Source organism: Suricata suricatta, chromosome 7 (assembly GCF_006229205.1).
Source record: "Suricata suricatta isolate VVHF042 chromosome 7, meerkat_22Aug2017_6uvM2_HiC, whole genome shotgun sequence".
Taxonomy (NCBI): domain Eukaryota; kingdom Metazoa; phylum Chordata; class Mammalia; order Carnivora; family Herpestidae; genus Suricata; species Suricata suricatta.
In genome coordinates this window covers 142,982,257-143,000,943 of record NC_043706.1, presented here as the reverse complement: position 1 = coordinate 143,000,943, position 18,687 = coordinate 142,982,257, and the positions used below count along the sequence as shown (strand labels likewise).

General features: G+C 54.3%; 1 protein-coding gene across 1 annotated transcript in view; it reads left to right on the top strand.

Annotated features, from left to right (window-relative positions):
- RPS6KA2 (ribosomal protein S6 kinase A2) overlaps positions 1-18,687 on the top strand; it is a 307,190-nt gene that overhangs the window by 219,906 nt on the left and 68,597 nt on the right. The window contains exon 3 of the mRNA XM_029943268.1: positions 15,318-15,434. Within this exon, the coding sequence (XP_029799128.1) occupies positions 15,318-15,434 (117 nt within the window). The remainder of the gene's footprint in view (positions 1-15,317; positions 15,435-18,687) is intronic.

Sequence of the window (18,687 nt, the reverse complement as noted above, 5' to 3'; positions counted from 1 at the left end):
CGTTGTCCTTTTCTCTTGTTAATGCTGGGGGTTTACCTGGGGAGCCTGGGGAGGGAGGAGGTCTGCTGCATGGTCACCCAGGAGGCGGTTCCTATTCCTTAACACCCTTGCCCTTGAAGGCCCGCTGTGTAAGGAGGCTCGCTCTCCCCCGGAGCATTGGGCCCGATTCAGCTGGAAGAAGGGAGATTTAGTCCCAACGCAGCCCTCTCCTGCCTTGTCCTGGAGGCGTGGCCGCCCTCTCTGCCCCCTGCCGTGGCCTGTACATGGGGACTCCGCGGGGGCCCCTTGATCAGTCATCAAATCGATCCTCTCTGAACACATGTGGACGGCCCACACAGGGACAGCCCGGATCCGAAGACGGGGTCGTGGATCCTAAGGCCCCCACCCTGTCCTCGTCACTCAGGCTAAAACACGAGCCGGCCGCTCAGAGCCACTTAGGAAGGAGGCGTCTGAGCCTGAAGGAAAGGTCATCCTTGGCCACGGTGAAGGGACACTCTCGTGGCCCCCGCCCTGGAGAGCACGCCAAACTGCCCTGTGTGGGGAGTTCCGGAATCTCGTTTCCATCTATCTAGACTGTGTCATTTGTACATCAGGAAAAACGCCCATTTTTGTAGTGTCGGAATGAGAACTCCTACAGCAGGAAGGAATTATTCACAGCACTTCATGTCAGAGAATACAGGCGAGGGGGACAGTGAAAAGGCAGCCCTCAAAAGGGAAAAAAATGGTCAAGTAATCTGTCAACTCTTGTTTTCATTTCCTTCAGAAGCTCTTTAAAATTGGAGATGATGGGGTGCCTGGGTGGTTCAGTCAGTTAAGCATCCAACTTTGGCTCAGGTTATGAGTTCAAGCCCCATGTCAGGCTCTGGGCCGACAGCTTGGAGCCTGGAGCTGCTTCGGATTCTGTGTCTCCCTTTCTCTCTGCCCCTCCCCTACCCATGCTCTGTCTCTGTCACTCTCTCTCTCTCTCTCTGAAAAAATAAACAAACATTAAAAAAGATTGGAGGTGAGATAGGAAAAGAAGGAACGTGTAGGGCAGACCGCAAGCACCTCACGTGATAAAGAGGACAGAGGAACAGAAGGTGCGTGCCGGTGCGGGCACCCGGCGGGGCGAGCTGTGGACCCTGCAGGTGGCTCCCTGCCAGCTTCAGGCCCAGCCCGGCCGCCCGGCCCCACTGGGGACCCTCACGTGGAGAAGGTCACCCTTTTCCCTCCGCAAGACATGCACGCAGCTGCAGGGAAGACAAAGCTGCTCACGTGGAATGTTCCGGGACCAAACCAGTGTAGTGTGTTGGAGCCAAAAGGGCTGGAAAAAATCGCTCATTCCGCATGGTGTTTATTGAGCGGGTGTTTTCTGCTGTCACCTCCGCAGTATTTTAGCTCCACAGGGGCAATTTCTTGGAAAAATAAATCTCTAAACTCGTTTCAAAATCAGGTTTCCTAAGTTACTGGTTTACCTTTGTAAGACACATGACTGCCTTTTGTTCAGTGGGCCCTGAGCACACCTGTCGTGTGAGTGTGTGTGTGTGTGCGTGTGAGTGAGTGTGTGAGGCTCACACGGAGGTGCCGGCAGGGTCGTGGAGAGGAGTTGCCGGGACTGGGTGTCAGAAGTCCGTCACAGGGCGGCCTCGTCCTGACGGAGCCGCACCTGCTGGCCGGCTGCCCTCTCTCACGTGTGCCCTTTGGGGACCGCAGCCCAGGGGGACGGCGCCCTCACCGGCCCTCCTCGTCAGGGGCGGCCTGGTGACTCCGTCCTTCCTGCTGGCCTCTGACCGCGCTCGCCGCCCCCACAGCAGGTTGCGCAATACCTCCGGAGCCCGGTGGGGTCTTCTCCCGCGGGCGGCTCCGGGCCGCGTGGCTACCTGTTTGCATCCACGGTCACAACCGAAGGAGGCACAGCAGGTGTCACGGCGGCCTGGCCGCCTGAGAATACAGCAGTCACAGGGCCTGAAACAGAAGTTCACATTTGCAGACTCACGAAAATTTGCGGTGCTCTTACTCAGGGAAAGAGCTGGTCGAATTTCCGGGTAACCGTTATTTGGAAGGTGTGAGGGACACTAAGGACAGCATGTCAGCCCAGGAGGCGCGACTGGAACCTAGCGCTGGGTCCGCCGGCTCAGTGACGGCAGCTCCGAGGACCACACCAGGTCATTCCGGACAGCCCCCAGCCCACTCTGCACACGCAGGGCCTGGTGCGGCCTCAGCCCCGCTGCGGGGAGACCGCGTCCTGACACACACATCCTCGGTCCCCACCCACGGCCTTGGACCTCACCCCGTGTGTGTGTCGGTGGGGCCCAGCCCTGGGCGAGGCCAGGGACGCACGCAAACGTCAGTGGGCTTTGCGCTGATGTTCCAGAGCTGTCATCCTGGGAAGGAAGAGCAACTTGGAAACATTCAAACCCGTGGAAGCCGACTGGTTTTCTTTTTTAAAATACAATCGCCGCAGAACTTAGCCGCATCCGTTCAAAGCAGTACCCTGAGTCTGGCTGGTAATAGTGTCCTCAGCAGTGAGATGAGGCAGACGGGCGACAGTGTGGCAGTGGAGTCGGGCACAGCAAAGAGGTGGGTACGCGCCTCGGTGGGGCGGGGGGGGGGGCCCTGCACCCGCGGAGCGGTCCCGGATCTCCGCTCACCACCGCCACGGGGGTCGCCGTTCTGTCTGACGAATCCTGTTCCTTCTCAGCGGTGTCTTGTATCAGGACAAGCCAAACACCACAGGAGTGTGAATAAACATGTGTGGGTGGCCAGGATACTCGGTACAGCGTACGAGTTCTACCTGGAGAATTTTTTTTAACGTTTTATTTCTTTTTGAGGCAGAGAGAGACAGAGCATGAGTGGGGAAGGGCAGAGAGAGAGGGGGACACAGAATTGGAAGCAGCTCCAGGCTCCGAGCTGTCAGCACAGAGCCCGAGATGGGGCTCGAACCCATGAACTGTGAGATCATGACCTGAGCCGAAGTCAGACGCTCAACTGACTGAGCCCCCAGGCGCCCCTCCTTGGAGAATTTTTAGTTCAGCAATATGACATGAGTGTGTGGGACCATTCATATTTCAAACCGCTAAGACAGCCTGGCTAATCACGGGTCATGGCTTTGCCCCAGAGTTAGCAGGCGGGGCTGTGGGGCGCCTGCTGCTGCGTCCAGGACCCAGGTTCAGGGATTGTGCGTAGGGACTGGTCGGTTGCCGGTGTCACTGGATGAAGAACTCTTCTCTGTGCACAGAAGCGACAGAGCTGCCACGCCTTCATTCAGAGCAATGGCTTCTCTAACCAAGTCTCCACCTCATTCTCCTAGTGTGAAAGGTTAGCTTTTCGGCACACGGCTTCCAGAGCTCCGGAACGGTTTTCGAGTTTTCTCCAGCGTCCGTTAGGCCTGTTACAGACAAAGCGTGTGGTCTAGACGGGCGGCAGGATGCCACCGGGAATGGCTGAATGCGGCTGCAGCGTTACGGTAAAACTCCAAGCCAGGATAGGCTTTTAACAGATTACAGGGGCGCCTCGGTGGCTCAGGCGTTTGAGCTTCTGACCCTTGATTTTGGCTCACATCACGATCCCGCAGTTTGTGGCATCAAGCCCTGAACTGGGCTCTGTATTGACATCAAGGAGCCCGCTTGGGATTCTCTCTCTCCCTCTCTCTGTCTCTCAAAATAAATATTAAATGTACTTTTACAATATGATTTCTTTGAATTTAAAAACAGCATATAGTGCAAGTACAGGGAAGTTTCCGGAACCCATGCCTGACGTCACAAGGAGGGTCTACACCCATCAGGTTGGTGTGGTCGGCCACACATGTGGTCCCGCGGACTGACGCTTTGAGCAGGGCGTCCCGTGGAATGCCAGTCGTGAGGGTGCCTGGTACCCTCTTTAAAACCGGGAGAGGTGTGTTTCTTTGCGTACAAACCGACGACCAAGTGGGTGTCGGCGCCCAGGGCCCGGCTGACGCTACCCGCTCGGCTCGTAACCTCCAATTTCCGGAGAAGCATTCGGCCGGTCCCTTAGCCTCTTCCACACAGCATCACGGTCCTCCTGTAACCAGGAAGCTTAGGCAGAGGAAACCTGTGTCCTGGGGGGTCAAACCGTCATTGTCCCGATTCCTCGGCGGGCCCTACACGCATGCTGCGATTCTGTCCTGTGTTCTCTGGACGGCGGTGCAGGCTGACGGCGGTGAGCGGCTGGGCCGGACCCTCCGCCGCTGAAGCGCTCCTCTGTGCCCGTGACTGTTGGGAATCCGCCATCTATGGCTTATTTTGGCCAACACAAATGTATGTCTAGGTCTCTAGTTCGCCTAATTCCATTTGATTCCACCATCTTGGGCCACGTTCTCCCAGTTCTGGGCTGGGGAGCAGTGGGATGTGGGGGGGCTGGTGGGGTGCCTGAAAACTCTAAGCTCTATCTGGTGGGGCCGTTGTTTTGGGCAGAATGCTGTGTGATCTTTTATTTTTTTATTTATAAATCAATTATTTTAAAATTTTTATTATTTTTAAATTTTATTTTTAAATTTTATTTATTTATTTTTAGCTTTTATTTGTTTACTTTTGAGAGAGAGAGAGCACATGTGTAAACAGGAGAGGCAGAGGGAAGGAGGAGAGAGAGAGAGAGAGAGGGAGGCAGAGAGAAAGGGAGAGAGAGAATCCCAAGCAGGCTCTGCGCCCTGACTCAGGGCTTGAACCCATGAACCGCGAGATCATAACCCAAGCCGAAATCAGGAATCAGACCCTTCACCGAGGGAAGCCACCCAGGAGCCCCGCTTTGTACTCTTTTGAAATGTCAACTAAGATGCTTTGAAATCCAAAAGGGGGATCGTTAGTCTGCTGACTTCTTTGAATGAGGTTTTTGTCCAGAAGTTCATCTTTTCAACAGTTTTGGAAACGGGTAGAAAATAATCTGCACATTACCGCCGAAACTATTTACAGTTCATTCTGAAGTTCACGATCGTTCTCCGCCTGGATTCTGTTTATAAGAATCATCGAGATGCGACAACCGTGTCTACAGCAGACCTGACACATGACCTGTGTTCTGAGACTCTGCTCACCAGATCCCAGTCTTCTCCGGGGAGGTTTGGGGATGATCTACTTTTGGCAGGAAACTGGAAAAAAGGCTGAGCCCTGAGTGTTGGCAGAAATGGCCGACATGCCAGGTCGTGCTTTGGCCTGGTGAGGGGGCGCCGTCCCTCCGAGACGCAGGGAGAGTGAGTGCGACACACTCATGGTGTTGCTTGGTTCCCACTCATGGCTCCTCAAGGAAAAAATGTAAACTCTTCATCTTTGTATCTACAAACCTATTCAGGGGAAATTTATCACACTCAACGTGGTTGTTTCATTCGGTACAACAGACCTTCATCTCCAATCTCGCTTTTAGACCAGTTTTCTGTTCGTCGGTTTCCAGTAAATTCCCACCACCCACCTGCACGTACCTGGTGTCCCAGAAAATAATCTGCGAACTCACCGGCCACCAGCCAGGTCGGTCCTCGTGGTGCACGTCCTGTGTTCACTGCTGCGCCCTGATTGGGAATTCTGGTCAATCTACAAAGCGGGTCTCGCACGTAGAGTATAAAACTTAATAGCTTTAAAAATATTGACCCTTTTTTTTTTCACCGAACGGTAGGTTTATTCTTTGCATCCAGAGATGGCATCCAAATTATTTAACACCGGCTTCCATTTTGTTTTGTTTTGTTTTGTTGCAGCAGGATTTTATTTGCTTAATTAGCTCACAGTTAATTTCGTGCAAACTTCTCATAGTGCCTCAGTGTTGCTGGCAGGAGGGCAGTGAGTGAACGTGGGAATCTCACATTGACAGTTAGTGAGGTGACGTTACTGGTTTTAACTTTCCTTATGTAGCAGCCTGAGTCGTCTTGATCATTTTTATATTTCTGTATTAAAAAATAGAAAGCAGTGGGAATAAAATTCATCATTTATATTCCTCCAGCTCCATCGCCATTAATATCTTGAATTATTTCCCATAAGTCTTTTTCCTACATATCTTTTAAATGTCATAGTAACCATCGTGAACATAAAATTCACATACTGCCTGCTTTCATTTAAAATCTTATAGTAAGCCTCTTTCAGTCTTGCCAAATGGACTTCAAAATACTTTACAATTTTTTTTATTCTGCAATAATTGTAGAGTCTCAGGAAGTTGCAAAACCGAGCACAGAACTCCTGTCTGCCCTTCACCCGATTTTCCCGCTGGCGTTACCTTGTATAACAATGCGCAGCAAACAGCTAGGAATTGGGCACTGGAGGCCCTCAGCACTTCATCGAGATGTCGTCAGTTTCACACGTGCGTGTGTGTCTGTGTGTAGCTCTGTCTGGGGTCATCACACATGTACACTTATGTAACCACCGCCACAACCAAGGCACAGAATTGTTTCGTGTCCGCAGAGACCCCTCCTGTTACTCTGTCATACGTGCACACACCCCTCCACCGTCCCCTACCTCTGGCAATAACGAATACGTCTTTTTCTCTATGGTTTTGTCATTTCAAGAATGACATACAAATGAAATCGTATAAGCACAGTCTTTGGCGATGGGCTTTCTTACTCAGCACGACTCTCCGGGGATGCACTCAGGTCGTGTGTAGCAGTGGTGTGTTCCGCTTCCTTGCGGCGGGGCGGGGGGGGGGAGCGGCGCCTCAGCGTGGCCATTTCCCACGAAGGGCATCTGGGTTGTTTCAGGCTGAGTGTTAGTGATGAGACTCGTGTAGGACCAGAGGCCCCTTTCCACTGGCGTTGTGGCCCCAGCGCGCCACTGCTGGGCTGGACACTAAGTGCTTTGTTTTATAAGAAACTACCAGACTCTTTTCCAAGCTGTACCATTTTACATCCCCACCAGCCATGTACGAGAGGTCCACGTTCTCGGCGTCCTTGCCAGTGTTTGATGTCATTGCTTTTTTTCTCTTTTGGTCATTGACAGGTTGTAAGTGATAGGCTATGAGGTTTTGCATTCCTCTAACGGCTCATGATGTTGAGTGTGTTTTCATGTGGTTCTTTGCCACGTGTGTATCTTCTTTTGTGAAACAACGAACTCTTTTGCCCATTTTTTAATTGGATGGTTTATTTTATTTTACTGTTGAGTTTTGAGAATTCTTTTTTTTCCTTTTTTTAAATGTCTATTAATTATTTTGACAGAGAGTGTGCACAGGCCTGCGTAAGTGGGGGAGAGGCAGAGAGCGAGGGAGACCGAGAATCCCAGGCAGGCTTCATGCTTTCATCTCTGATTCCGACGGGGGGCTGGATCCCACAACCGCGAGATCATGACCTGAGCCGAAACCAAGAGTCAGAGGCTCAACTGACTGAGCCCCCCAGGCACCCCAAGAATACTGTATTCCAAAGACACAGATCTTGTCGGAGGAGCGGTTTACAAATATCATCTCCCCGTCTATAGCTTCTCTTTTCATCCTCTTAGCAGAGTGAGAGCAAAAGTCTTAAGTTTTGATTAAGTTCCTCAGGAAACTGAGCCCCCATTGCGCCCCACACTGAGCATGGAGCCTCAAGATTCTCTCTTTCTCCGTTTGCCCCTCCCCTGCTTCTGCTCGTGCATATGCATGTGCACGCTTTCTCTCTCTCTACAAAAGAAAATTGTTTTTTTAGTAAGTTCAATTTATCAATTTTTCCTTTTATGGATCATGCTTTTGGCGTCATGTCTAAAATTTTCCCCCTGAAGCTTTTCTACTAGGAGTTTTATAATCATTGAAATCTCTGATCCATCCAACAATTAATTGTTGTATGAAATGTGAGGTTGGGGTCTCATTGCTTCTTTCTTGTTTTATCCCTTGGAGATCCATTCCTCCAGTGCTGTCTGCTGAAAAGACTCTCCTTCCTCCAGTGAATTAGCTTTTCATCGCTGTCAAAAAGCGGTTGGCTGTCACTGGATGGGGGTTCCGGGCTCCCTCCTCTGCCCCACCGGTCCCGGAGGCTGTGCGTGGACCAGACCGCTCTGCTGGTCACGCTGGCTGCGTTGTAAGCCTTCTCATCAGTAGAGTGATCCCTCCTGATTGGTTATTCTTTTTCAAAGTTGTGGTTAGCTATCTAGGGTTTTGTTTTTGTTTTGTTTTGTTTTGTCTTATTTGCATTTCCATTTAAATTTTAGACTAAGATTGGGGCTCCTGGGTGGCTCAGTCAGTTGAGTGTCCAACTTTGGCTCAAGTCACGATTTCACGGTTCATGAGTTCGAGTCCCACCTTGTGCTCTCTGCTATCAGCACAGAGCCTGCTTCAGATCGGATTCTCTCGGCCTCTCTCTATGCCCCTCCTCTGCTTGCACATGCTCCCCCTTTCTCTTAAAAATAAATAAAAACATTAAAAAATAAATTTTAGACTTAGCTTGTCTTTATCTACAAAAAGCCTTGCTTAGATTTTGATGGGAATTGCATTATACCTACAGATCAGTTTTTGGAGAATTAAATCCTCCACTTTGTTGAGTTTTCCAGTCTGGGGACACGGCAGCTCCCTCCTGGACCTTATCGCTTCCTTGGTAGCGTTTCTTGCAGTGGGATTCTGTAGTTTTCAGCACCGCTGCTGTATGTGCCCTGTTAGTCTTCACCTGAGCATTCCGTGACTGTAATGGCACAATCACCTCTAATGCCTGCATAAAATCTTACGTGGCGTATCATTTAATGAGGACTTTTAAATTGTTTCCCAATTATTTATTCTTATATAAAAATGGTAACCAACAGCTTTCTATATTCAACTTGTATTATAAAGTCTGAAAACGAAGGCTCCTGGGTCAGGAGGTACGAAGGTGCCTCCGGCTAGACCACGGACTTCGGGTCTAGAAGAAAAGAACACGTTCTGCTCAGTGCCCGCTAATCTGTGCCTACGGCCAGTGCGTTTCTACTCAGGGTATTTTCTTTCCTGTTCATATTTCCTTCTCTAAAACATGGATTTAGTGGCTATTTAGATCCTTTCCTGCCTTGTGGCTGATTACTTTCTACCACAATATAAAATTCTTTATAGGGCGCGATTACTGTTTTCCCACAACATGACCTCACCCTGCCTACTTGCCCACCCGGGAAATGGCGCTCCCATTACCCCCCCCCACCCCCGCCAGCGGCCTCTTACAATCCTTTCGCAAATTATTCCCATTCAAATGTGAACAGTGTTATCAGTTTGGATAATTCCTCCTCCTCTGCACCCTGCAGGCCCTGCTTCACCTGCCCTTGTGCGGGTCACCCACATGTCCCTGCCCAATCAGTGGCCGCTCGGCGTGTCTGCTTACAGAAGAAGGGCCGGGAAGGCGGGACATCTCCCAGTCAGAGAAGTCAGTTAAGAGCTATTGCCATGTATTTTTTGGACCATTAAAAAATCTGTTACTTAAGCAGATTTTTCTTTCCAGAAACCAAACTGCCTTTCTCTACCCAGGTTTGCTTAGAGACACCCATCAGCCTGTCCCCATGCTCACTCCTTCCTGAGCTCGCTCCGAGGTGGAGCACGCTGTACTAGTCAGCTCCCAGAGCCGCACACCCATCCGGGTGATTGAATTACTACAGCCCACGGATTTTGCCCACCAGTTCGATAACCACCTTGAGTCGCTTTTTAGGTCTGTTTCATCAGTGAGAGCAAGAGAATCTGTAATTTCATTACAAGTTGTGCCTTTGACCTAAGTGTTCTCAAGGACAGACTTACAGTGATGATCTTCCACATGTATCATGAAAGACACGGGTGCCTGGCTGGCTTAGACGTAGAGCTTACGACTCGGGTTGTGAGTTTGAGCCCCACGTTGGGTGGAGACATTACTAAAAATATCTTTAAAAAAAAAGACACAAACAATCAATGGAGATATTGACCGCTCACATTGTCTGGGATGCTATCCTTTGCCCTTTTGAAGATTTGAATGCGCCATCTGACCACTCACCTTGGATGCGTAACTTTTCATGGATGGTTCTAGAAGGACCTTTGGTTCCATACCTCAGGTCTTCTTCTGATGAGAAAAATAAGTGAAACCCCGTGATGATACTTGTAGATTTGCCTTCTGCCTCTCACTGTGCAGTCCCGCCAGGAGTCTGTCCCCTTCTATTAGAGAAGGAACAAGAGTGGGCCATGGTCACTGGTGCAGGACTGTCACTGTCCACGCAGGTGGCTCAGTGCATCCTGGATAAGCTTCGTGCACAGCTGTCTGCCAGGGACCCAGCGCTTTTCACGGACTGGCGTTAGGGGGGACTTGGGACAGAAAACAGCCTCGTGTGAGCAGAGTGCTGTCCGCGGAGTCGCTGACCCCCGTGAGCACTTCCTTACTCCGCTCTGTCGGGAGCATCAGGCTTGGACGACTCGGCCTGGTACAGGTGTCTCCCGAACATTTACAAGATGTTGATTTCAAACAAACAAACAAACAAGAAAACCTAGAATATCGAGTCAGAGATATACAAGTAACTGGGAAACCTGGCTGGCTCAGTCAGAAGAGCATGGGACTCTTGGTCTCAGGGTCAGGAGTTCAAGCCCCACGTTGGGTGTAGGGATTACATAAGTAAATGAACTTTAAAAAAAGGAAGATGTGAATGATTAAGCTTGGAGAAGGTGATATTCAGATACATTTTCGCTTTCTTGGACAAGGCCTGAGGCTCGCCGCCGCGGACCGCTGGGGGCGGCTGACCTGCTCGGCGGCACCACTCACGTGGCCCGCACGGGTGGCTTCTCGGTTGGGACGTCAAAGCCTATAGAGCCTCCCATTCATCTGCCTTCATGTGACGCGTCTCAAATCCGCAGTGAGAATGTCCTGAGTATGAGGCCAATGCGGGAACCCGTGGTGCCCGCTGTCCGGTGCGTGCCCAGGGCACAGCCCGGTGCATCCCGCTGCCCTCTGCGCTTCTGCTCCGCGCTGGCCTTGAGACTGTCCTCAGGAAGAATGATTCACTCAGTCCCCTCTGTGACCTGTCACATCCCCGTGGAAAGCCGTCCGCTCTGTGAGGAGACTTCTCTGTGGCAGGACCCAATGGCGCACGTTTTCCATCCACGCCCCGTTTTGCGGCTCTCGGGAGACCCCTTGGTGCATCTGGATGAGTTCACATCCTCGATCGCAGCTTCCTCACCTCCCGCCGGAGACGACTAGTCAGAAGGCACATCGTCGGAGGCCACGCTCGAGACGAGGGACACAGGCCAACAAGCCGTGTTTAGAGCCTTCTCCTCAAACACAGCCGTCGGGCGCCGGAGCCTCGAGCCCCGGGCCTCACGCACGGAGCTCAGGGGCGGACGGAGCTCCCCGCTGCGGGTGTTAGAACTCGGGAGCCCAGAGCCGGCTGCGTGTGGGTCGCCTGGGCCTCAGGGCCCCGCAGAAATGCTGCTCCACCGCTGTCTGTCACTGTTCAGAATCACAGCCGCCGGGGAGTCCGGTCTGCGTGGACTGTGATTGTTGTAAAAACAGGGGCAGACGTGAGCCTGTTGGAAGGATGGAAGGGACAGTAATCGGAGGGACAACAGGCAGTGGGGCAGAGACGGATGGCTGGTGTTGGGGTGGAGCTTTACAGAGAGAAAAGTTCATCCAACCTCAGTGAGCGGCAGCAGAGGGGCCGGTGGGGTCGGAGGCCAGGCTTGGGTGGAGGGGGTCGGGATCAGCTCTGCCGCCTCACCCCTCCCCCTGTCGCCTCCCTCGGTGCGGCTGGGTGGTCACACCGCCCCACGAGGCCCGTCCTCACCCAGTGTCCCCGTCTGTGAGCCTCAGGGACTGTCCTCCATGGGGAACCTCTACCCCGGGTCAGAAGGAAACACAGGGGCTCCTGGTGGTTCCATCAGGTGAGTGTCGGACTCTGGGTTTCCACTCAGTCATGATCTCTCGGTTGGAGAGATCAAGCCCCACATCTGACTCTGCTGACAGCATGGAGCCTGCGTGGGATTCTCTCTCTGCCCGTCCCCACTCATGCCATCGCTGTCAAGGATGGAAGGAAGGAGGTAAGGAAGGAAGGAAGGAAGAAAGAAACGAAGGAAGGAAGGAAGGAAGGAAGGAAGGAAGGAAGGAAGGAAGGAAGGAAGAAAGAAAAGAAAAGAATGGAGGGAGGGAAGGAAGGGAGGGAGGAAAAAAGAGAAGGAAGGAGGGAGGGAGGGAGGGAGGGAGGGAGGGAGGGAGGAGGAGGGAGCACGCCGTCCAGGATGTACGAGAGCCAGGGGGCTCCCTCCCCGTGTTGGCAGAGACTCCATCCCTCCCAGAACTCTGTGCCCTGAGGAGCATCCGGTCCCAGACACCTATGCCTCCGGCGCTGTGGGTCCCCAGGCTGGACACCAGACCCCGGACAGCTGGGCACATCTTTCCCCCACTCGGGGGGCGTGTGTCCCGCTCCTGGAATTCCTGAGCCTCAACCTGCCGGCCCAGCATTCCAGCCAGCGCTTTCCTTGACCTTCCTGCCGGTCCTTCCTGCCGCCCTCCCTCCTCTGAGGTTGTAGGTTTGTCCCTAAACAGAGCCATCCTAGTTTTGTCTTGATCCCAGCAAGCCTGGAGCCCCGTGGGACCAGCTGGGTGTCCTGCCGCTCATTTAGTGGCTCAGCATATTTTTATCCCCTTCGACGGAGAGGAAACTGTGCACATGGTTTCCGAGGAGTCGACTGGGCGGATGTGTCCGGCCCTGTCACTGCACGTCACGTTGGCGCACATGCACCAGCGAGGGCAGATGCACGGGCCAAGGCGTGTGCAGGGGCGTGATGAGCAGGGGAGACCCTGCCACCCAGGGGCCACTGCTGCCATGGGGCCCAGGCCTGCTTGGAGGCCAGCTGTCCGCAGTGCGGGCCCAGATGGGAGCCAGGAACCTGCTGGGGCCCGTCCCCGACCCACCGATGGGGCCACCTGACCAGTCTACACAAAGGGGCCTTCCGGCTCCTGGAGTTCGTAGTTTCAGGGATTCTGATGTCCTGTTAGCAATGGGCACAAGCCCCCCCCCCCCCACTGGGGTTTCTGCTGCGAGACACAGGCCTTCTTTGGTTCTGGGCCTGGTAGGTCTACTGGGGACAGAGACCCCAGCCTGTGGGAGCCCAGAGTCAGACACTGCGGGAGCTCCGGGGTGCTCTGCCCTCCCCTACCTCCCCCTGCAGAGGGCGACTGCTTTGGTCCGTGCCCCTTGGAGGGGCTGTGGTCGCCCTTCTCTCCTCTTGGGGAACATTCCTGAGCTTCCTTTTCTAGCGTAGCCTGGACTCTGTGTGGCACGCTCTCTTGCTGAAAACAGTTAATAGTACTGGGTCCTTTTAAGTTAAAAAATATATGTTTTTTAAAGTTTATTTACTTTTGAGAGAGAGAGACAGACAGAAAGAACATGAGGGTGAGAGGGGCAGAGAGAGAGACACAGAATCTGAAGCAGCTCCAGGCTCCCAGCTGTCAGCACAGAGCCTGACGCGGGGCTCGAACCCACGACCTGTGAGATCATGACCTGAGCCGAAGTCGGATGCTTAGCCAACTGAGCCCCCCAGGCGCCCCAGATCAATGACATCCTACTTCATGTCTCCTAACTGAGCTCTTAGGAGCTTTATGAACTTTACAAAAAGAATCCATTTGGCTACATTCATTGTTTGTGTTTAAAAATAGAAGAACCATTGTTTTTACAAAAATGGCAAATAATCCTTGAAGATGTGGCAATCGGAGTGTTTCCCTTAACCATCGGAAGGCAGCGTAGGCTGCCCACGTGTGGTGAGGTTTTGTGGTTCATACAACCATTCTCTACTCTAGAAGGGTCCAATTCCGGTTACCTGGAGATAACGCAACACGATTCATGACTTGTGAGACACGGAATGTCCACACACGGTAGAGAGGCCACTGTACTGTGGTGTAAATGATCGCTCTAGACTGACGTGTGGGGGAAACCGTCTCTAGCACCAAGCGCTGTGCTCCTGACTCGGGATCAGATCTCTGCTTCGGAACACAGTGTTTAAGGAGTAAACGAAACAGCGTATGACGAGTCCCGACTGCCCAGCGTCCAACGTGCGGGCCTCTCAGCCCGTTCCGATTTTCTCAGCACCTGGCTCCGTGCCCCGGCGATCGGGCAGGGGTGAGGGGTCGGGTGGAGGGCGGGCACGAGAGGGCGTCTCAGAGAAGCGCAGAGGACGACTTGGCCACCGTGAGGCTCTGATGTCAGGGAAAAATACCTTCTTCCCCGTTTTTCCGTTTCCCGTTGACAGCCTTGGCGGATAGCGAGCCTCTGACAACTGATCCAGGAAGGAAGTGCTCAGAGGGGAATTTGTAGCGATTTCTGTCCCTGTTGTAACTTACGGAACAAGGGCTTTTATTGTTTTCCTACCGGGAAGTCTTGCTTCTGGACTGGCAGGGAAAGCTCTCCGACCGCGTCTTCTGAAACGGACCCTGGGGGAGCCGAGAACTCGCGGTGCGCCGGCTGTGGCCAGAGCGCCCTGCGAGGGGAGGGCGCGCATGCGCTCCCAGACCCCGGCCGCGCGCGCGCCTGCTGTGGCCTCCTCCGCACCGCGCTCTGGACCGAGGACAGATCCTCAGGCCCTCCTTCTGGCCCCGCTCGCCATGTTCGCCCCTACCCCGACTCCCGCCCAAACTGCGGGAAGCGGAATGGAGTTCACTGAGGCCCTTTACGTGTCCTGAGACACTGGGAAGACCAGGTGACAAAACGTGCTGCAGAAAAGGAAAAGTGGCTCACCTGGCCCCAGACAGAAAGTAGGCGCAGGGGCGCCGGGGGCTCTGCCGTGAAGTGTCCAACACGTGGTTCAGCTCGGGTCATGATCTCACGGTTCGTGGGTTCGGTCCCTGCATCGGGCTCTGCGCTGACACTGTGGAGCCTGCTTGGGAATCTTTCTCTCTCTCTCTCTCTCTCTCTCTCTTTCCCTCTTTCTCTGCACCTGCCCCACTCACGCTCGCTCTCTCTCTCAAAATAAATAAGCTTTAAAAAAAAAAGAAAATGGGCACAAACAGAGATTATGTAAAGTTCCGTGGTGTCCCGATTCTCACAATAAACCCCGTGACAGGCACCCTCTGTCACCAGGAAGTAGAGATCGCCCATCACCAGGGACGGGAACCTTTTCTGCTTTGCACCTCAGCCCAAATCCTCTTCAGAAATCCCACTCAGTAGACGCTCCGAAGCCATGCTTACTTTGTCCGGTTCGCTCCTGACAGATTTATTGTCGTTTTGTCTATAAAGAATACAGACCACCCACTCCGGTCATTTCTCGTTTTGTTATTGGGCCTCTGTGCGCACGTAATACCGCACTGACTTTCTTTCCTCCCGTTGATCGGTCTTGTGTAAACCTGACCCTCAGGGCAGCTGGGAGCCTGAGCGCAGAGTCTTCCCCGCCCTTCACCCGAGTCCTCAGAACCCAGAGCATCCCGGGGCGGCAGCACGGTGCATGCAGGGCCCTCGACTGCTGGCGTCACCGGTGTCACTGTTCTCTTGCAGGAGGAAGGCACCGTCAAGGAGATCGACATCAGCCACCATGTGAAGGAGGGGTTTGAGAAGGCTGACCCTTCCCAGTTCGAGCTGCTGAAGGTCCTGGGGCAGGGCTCCTACGGGAAGGTAAGCGGGGCGTCGGCCGCCTCCCGGCGAGCCTCGTGCTGTGGCGGAGGCACTGGGCTGGCGGGGGTCGGCCTGATGGCAAAGTGGCCTCCTGGACACAGGACTCGCGCCCTGAGGCCTCGGGAGTGCAGCTCACAGGCGTGCCCTGTGCGGGCCCCGTGGTAACGGCAGCCCGCACATGCGGGACTGTGAACTCAGTCTGCACAGCTCCGGTCCGGTAGCATGGGGCTGTGCAGGCCAGGACTGCACGACCGCGAGAACACCCTCCACGCTCCCCCCTCCTGAGATCGTCCCTAGACGTCCGCTCATCACGATGGCATCTCCGAAAGCGCACACCCAACAAGACAGAAAGAAGAAAGCTGCGCCCTTCAGGGCTGAGACGTGACTGGCCCTCGGGAGTCAGGAAGGCCAGCCTTGCCCCTGGGCCCCTCTCCTCACCCTCTGCCCCTGCTGCGCAGCCATTCTCTCTCCGAGCCTCGGTTTCCCTGTCTACAGAATGGGATAACACGTCTCTGTGGTTACTGCACGGATTGCAGATGACTGGCATTCCGTCCAGCACTCGCTAAGCGGTATCTGTCATCACAGAGCCTGACACGGGGCTCGAACTCACGAACTATGGGATCATGACCTGAGCCCAAGTCAGACACTTAACCGACTGAGCCCCTCAGGCGCCCCCAAACATACTAGTTTTGAAGCATACAACATTACCTGTATTCAAAATTTTGTTTCCTACAGAAAAGGCTATTGAATATGGTTGATAAGGTATTTCTGGAAGCAGGGAGCGAGGATTTCGGCTCCCACCATGGAAGAGGCGTTCCTGAGTGCCGGAGGCAGAGGCTCGTTGTGGGGCAACGGAGTGTCTGCCGCTGACTAGAAAAGCCAGAACAGAGGAATGTGGTGCCGTTCTCTCTCTGAGAGCCGTGATTTCAGAACAGAGATGAGCAAATGCACACACCTTCCCCACGTTTGTTTCCTGAGACCAGAGTTGGCCCTTGGGGCACAGGATCGGCTGAGGGCCTCGTGTGCAGTGGGGCCCGGCCCAGCCTGGTGGGGCGGTGGCGGGGGGGGGCCGCTGCGTGTGGCCGAGTCCCTCTCCCTTCACCGTGGACGCAGCCAGCACCCCCAGCTCAAGGGGCTTGGTCACAGCACGGATACACCGTGCTTCTGAGCTCGATGGAGACACAGGTCTGGGGCTCTGGGGGTCCATTCAGAAACTCACCTGGACAAAACGTGCCCTTGGAAATGCCCTCCTGAGAGACCTGGGGGTTAGAAATGAAAGGCAAAAAGGCTTTGTCCAGTTCCCACCAAGTGTCAAATTTTGAATTAAAAACCATTCTTCGGAAAACTACGCCTGAAGTAACGGTGGAATCCCTGGAGTGACCGTCTTTGTGACACCCCATGCCTTCGTCCACGCCTTCGTCCACACCTTCCACGCACCTGCTCGCTGACATTCGCTTGTCTGACTCGTGGGGGCTACGAGAGAACCGCTCGGCAGGTCCCGGCGAGCCAGAGAGATGAAAGGAAGAGGCGGTAGCCACTTGTACGCATGTTTTAACCTCCACGAATGACTTAGTTCACAGCTCAGCCACGACTTGCTTGTTGGGCCAAGTCAGCGGGGCCCCGGAGTGAAGGGCAGGATTCCGGGGGACAAGGGGGGCCGACACCAGGTGCTAGAGAGCCACAGAGACAGCTCCTATCTGCCCACCCAGGGCTCCCTGTTACGGAATTTTCATAGAAGCAAAACTAACGTGAGGGGAAAAGCCGTGTGTTCTAACACCCCGTATGATTTCATTCTTCGTCCCTGAGTACCGTGCGTCCTTGCAGAAGTCCTCTGGCATTTGCTCTCCAGAGGAGAAAAGCAGAGCAGAACTGAGTGTTTTCACCCAGAAAGCTCATGGTAAACTCATTTCCCGTCTTGCCTCCGCTCCCGAGAGCGAAGAGCCAGGGTGAATCTGGAGTCCGGCGTCCCCAGGCCCCGGGCGCCTGTCACGGGGTCCCTCCATTCTTTCTCCCCCATGAAGGGACTGCAGATGCTGGGATGCACAGGGGTAATGTGCAGTCTCTGCCCCTTGGCCTTGGCACCGATGCCTACTTTCCGACTGCAGGCCCTTCCTGGGGACCGCGACGTGCCTTTGCCACCCCGCCCGCCGCAGGGGCTCTGAGGGATCCTCTCTGAGCCACTGCTCTCCTCCTCGCTTGCATCCCGGGCAGGGGAGGAGTCCCTGCTGGTGGCGGGTCCCCGTGCATCTCCGCGTCAGTCCTGCGCAGTGTAGGAAGCGGCTTGCCGAAGCAGTCGGCTGGGAATGACGGGCACCGTCTCTGCCTCTGATGATGTGTCACGACGTCATGATTTCAGGGGGATCCAGAGAGCAGAGAAACAGCCTCGCCCTCAGACGAGGCGACTTCAGGATGGAGCAGGAGAGCAGTGAACGGCTGGGAGGCAGGGCCGTGCGTCCAGGGTTCAAGTGCAAGTGCAGACCAGGTGTCCCTGGAAGGTTGAGAGCCGCCCGAGAGTCCGAACGTGATGGCCCCCTCCATCCGCTCGCCTGTGCCTTGGGGTCCCTCGCGTGGATCAACACCAGGGGTCGGCGTGAAACAGTCCTTTCCTCAAAACGCTCGGGGGAAGGATTGCAGTCCCCACCCGCGGAGAAGGGACGAGGTCAGAGGACAGCAGCCCCTTGTTTCCCTGTCACTAAATCGGGAGCGTAGAAGATGGGTCTTTACATGTCTTCCGTTGAGGACCTTGTCACCCTGACGTCCCCTGGGAGGGCCCGGCCCCCCGTCGGTCCCTGGGTCGGAGGACTTGGCGGGCCCCTTGCGAGGCAGGATTTGCTGAGAGAATGGGGAGGGGCTGAGCCGGTGATGGTGGATCCGCAGATTTGGGCGACTTAGAATGACATGGCACGTCTCTGTGTGTCCCCTGTAACGTCTTTGTGTGTCACGTGCCGGCCACTGAGGAAGGCGGCTCCAAGGATGGAATGAGGGAGCACGCAGCTGGATTAGAGACGGCGCTCTGACCTGGTGGAGCCCGTCTCCCCGCCTGCAAGGGCAGTCCCGGCGCCAGGCCCCCGGCCTGCGGGCAGGCACACAGCCTGTGGCCCGGTCGGTTCTCTAGGACACGTTTATCCTGTTAGGTGCCCCGGGGCCCGGCGCGCAGTGCAGGCCCGACAAGCACGGAGGGAACCTCTTCCAGATCTTTCCAAAAACAGAAGGACAACTCTTTTATGTTTATTTATTTTTGAGAGAGAGAGTG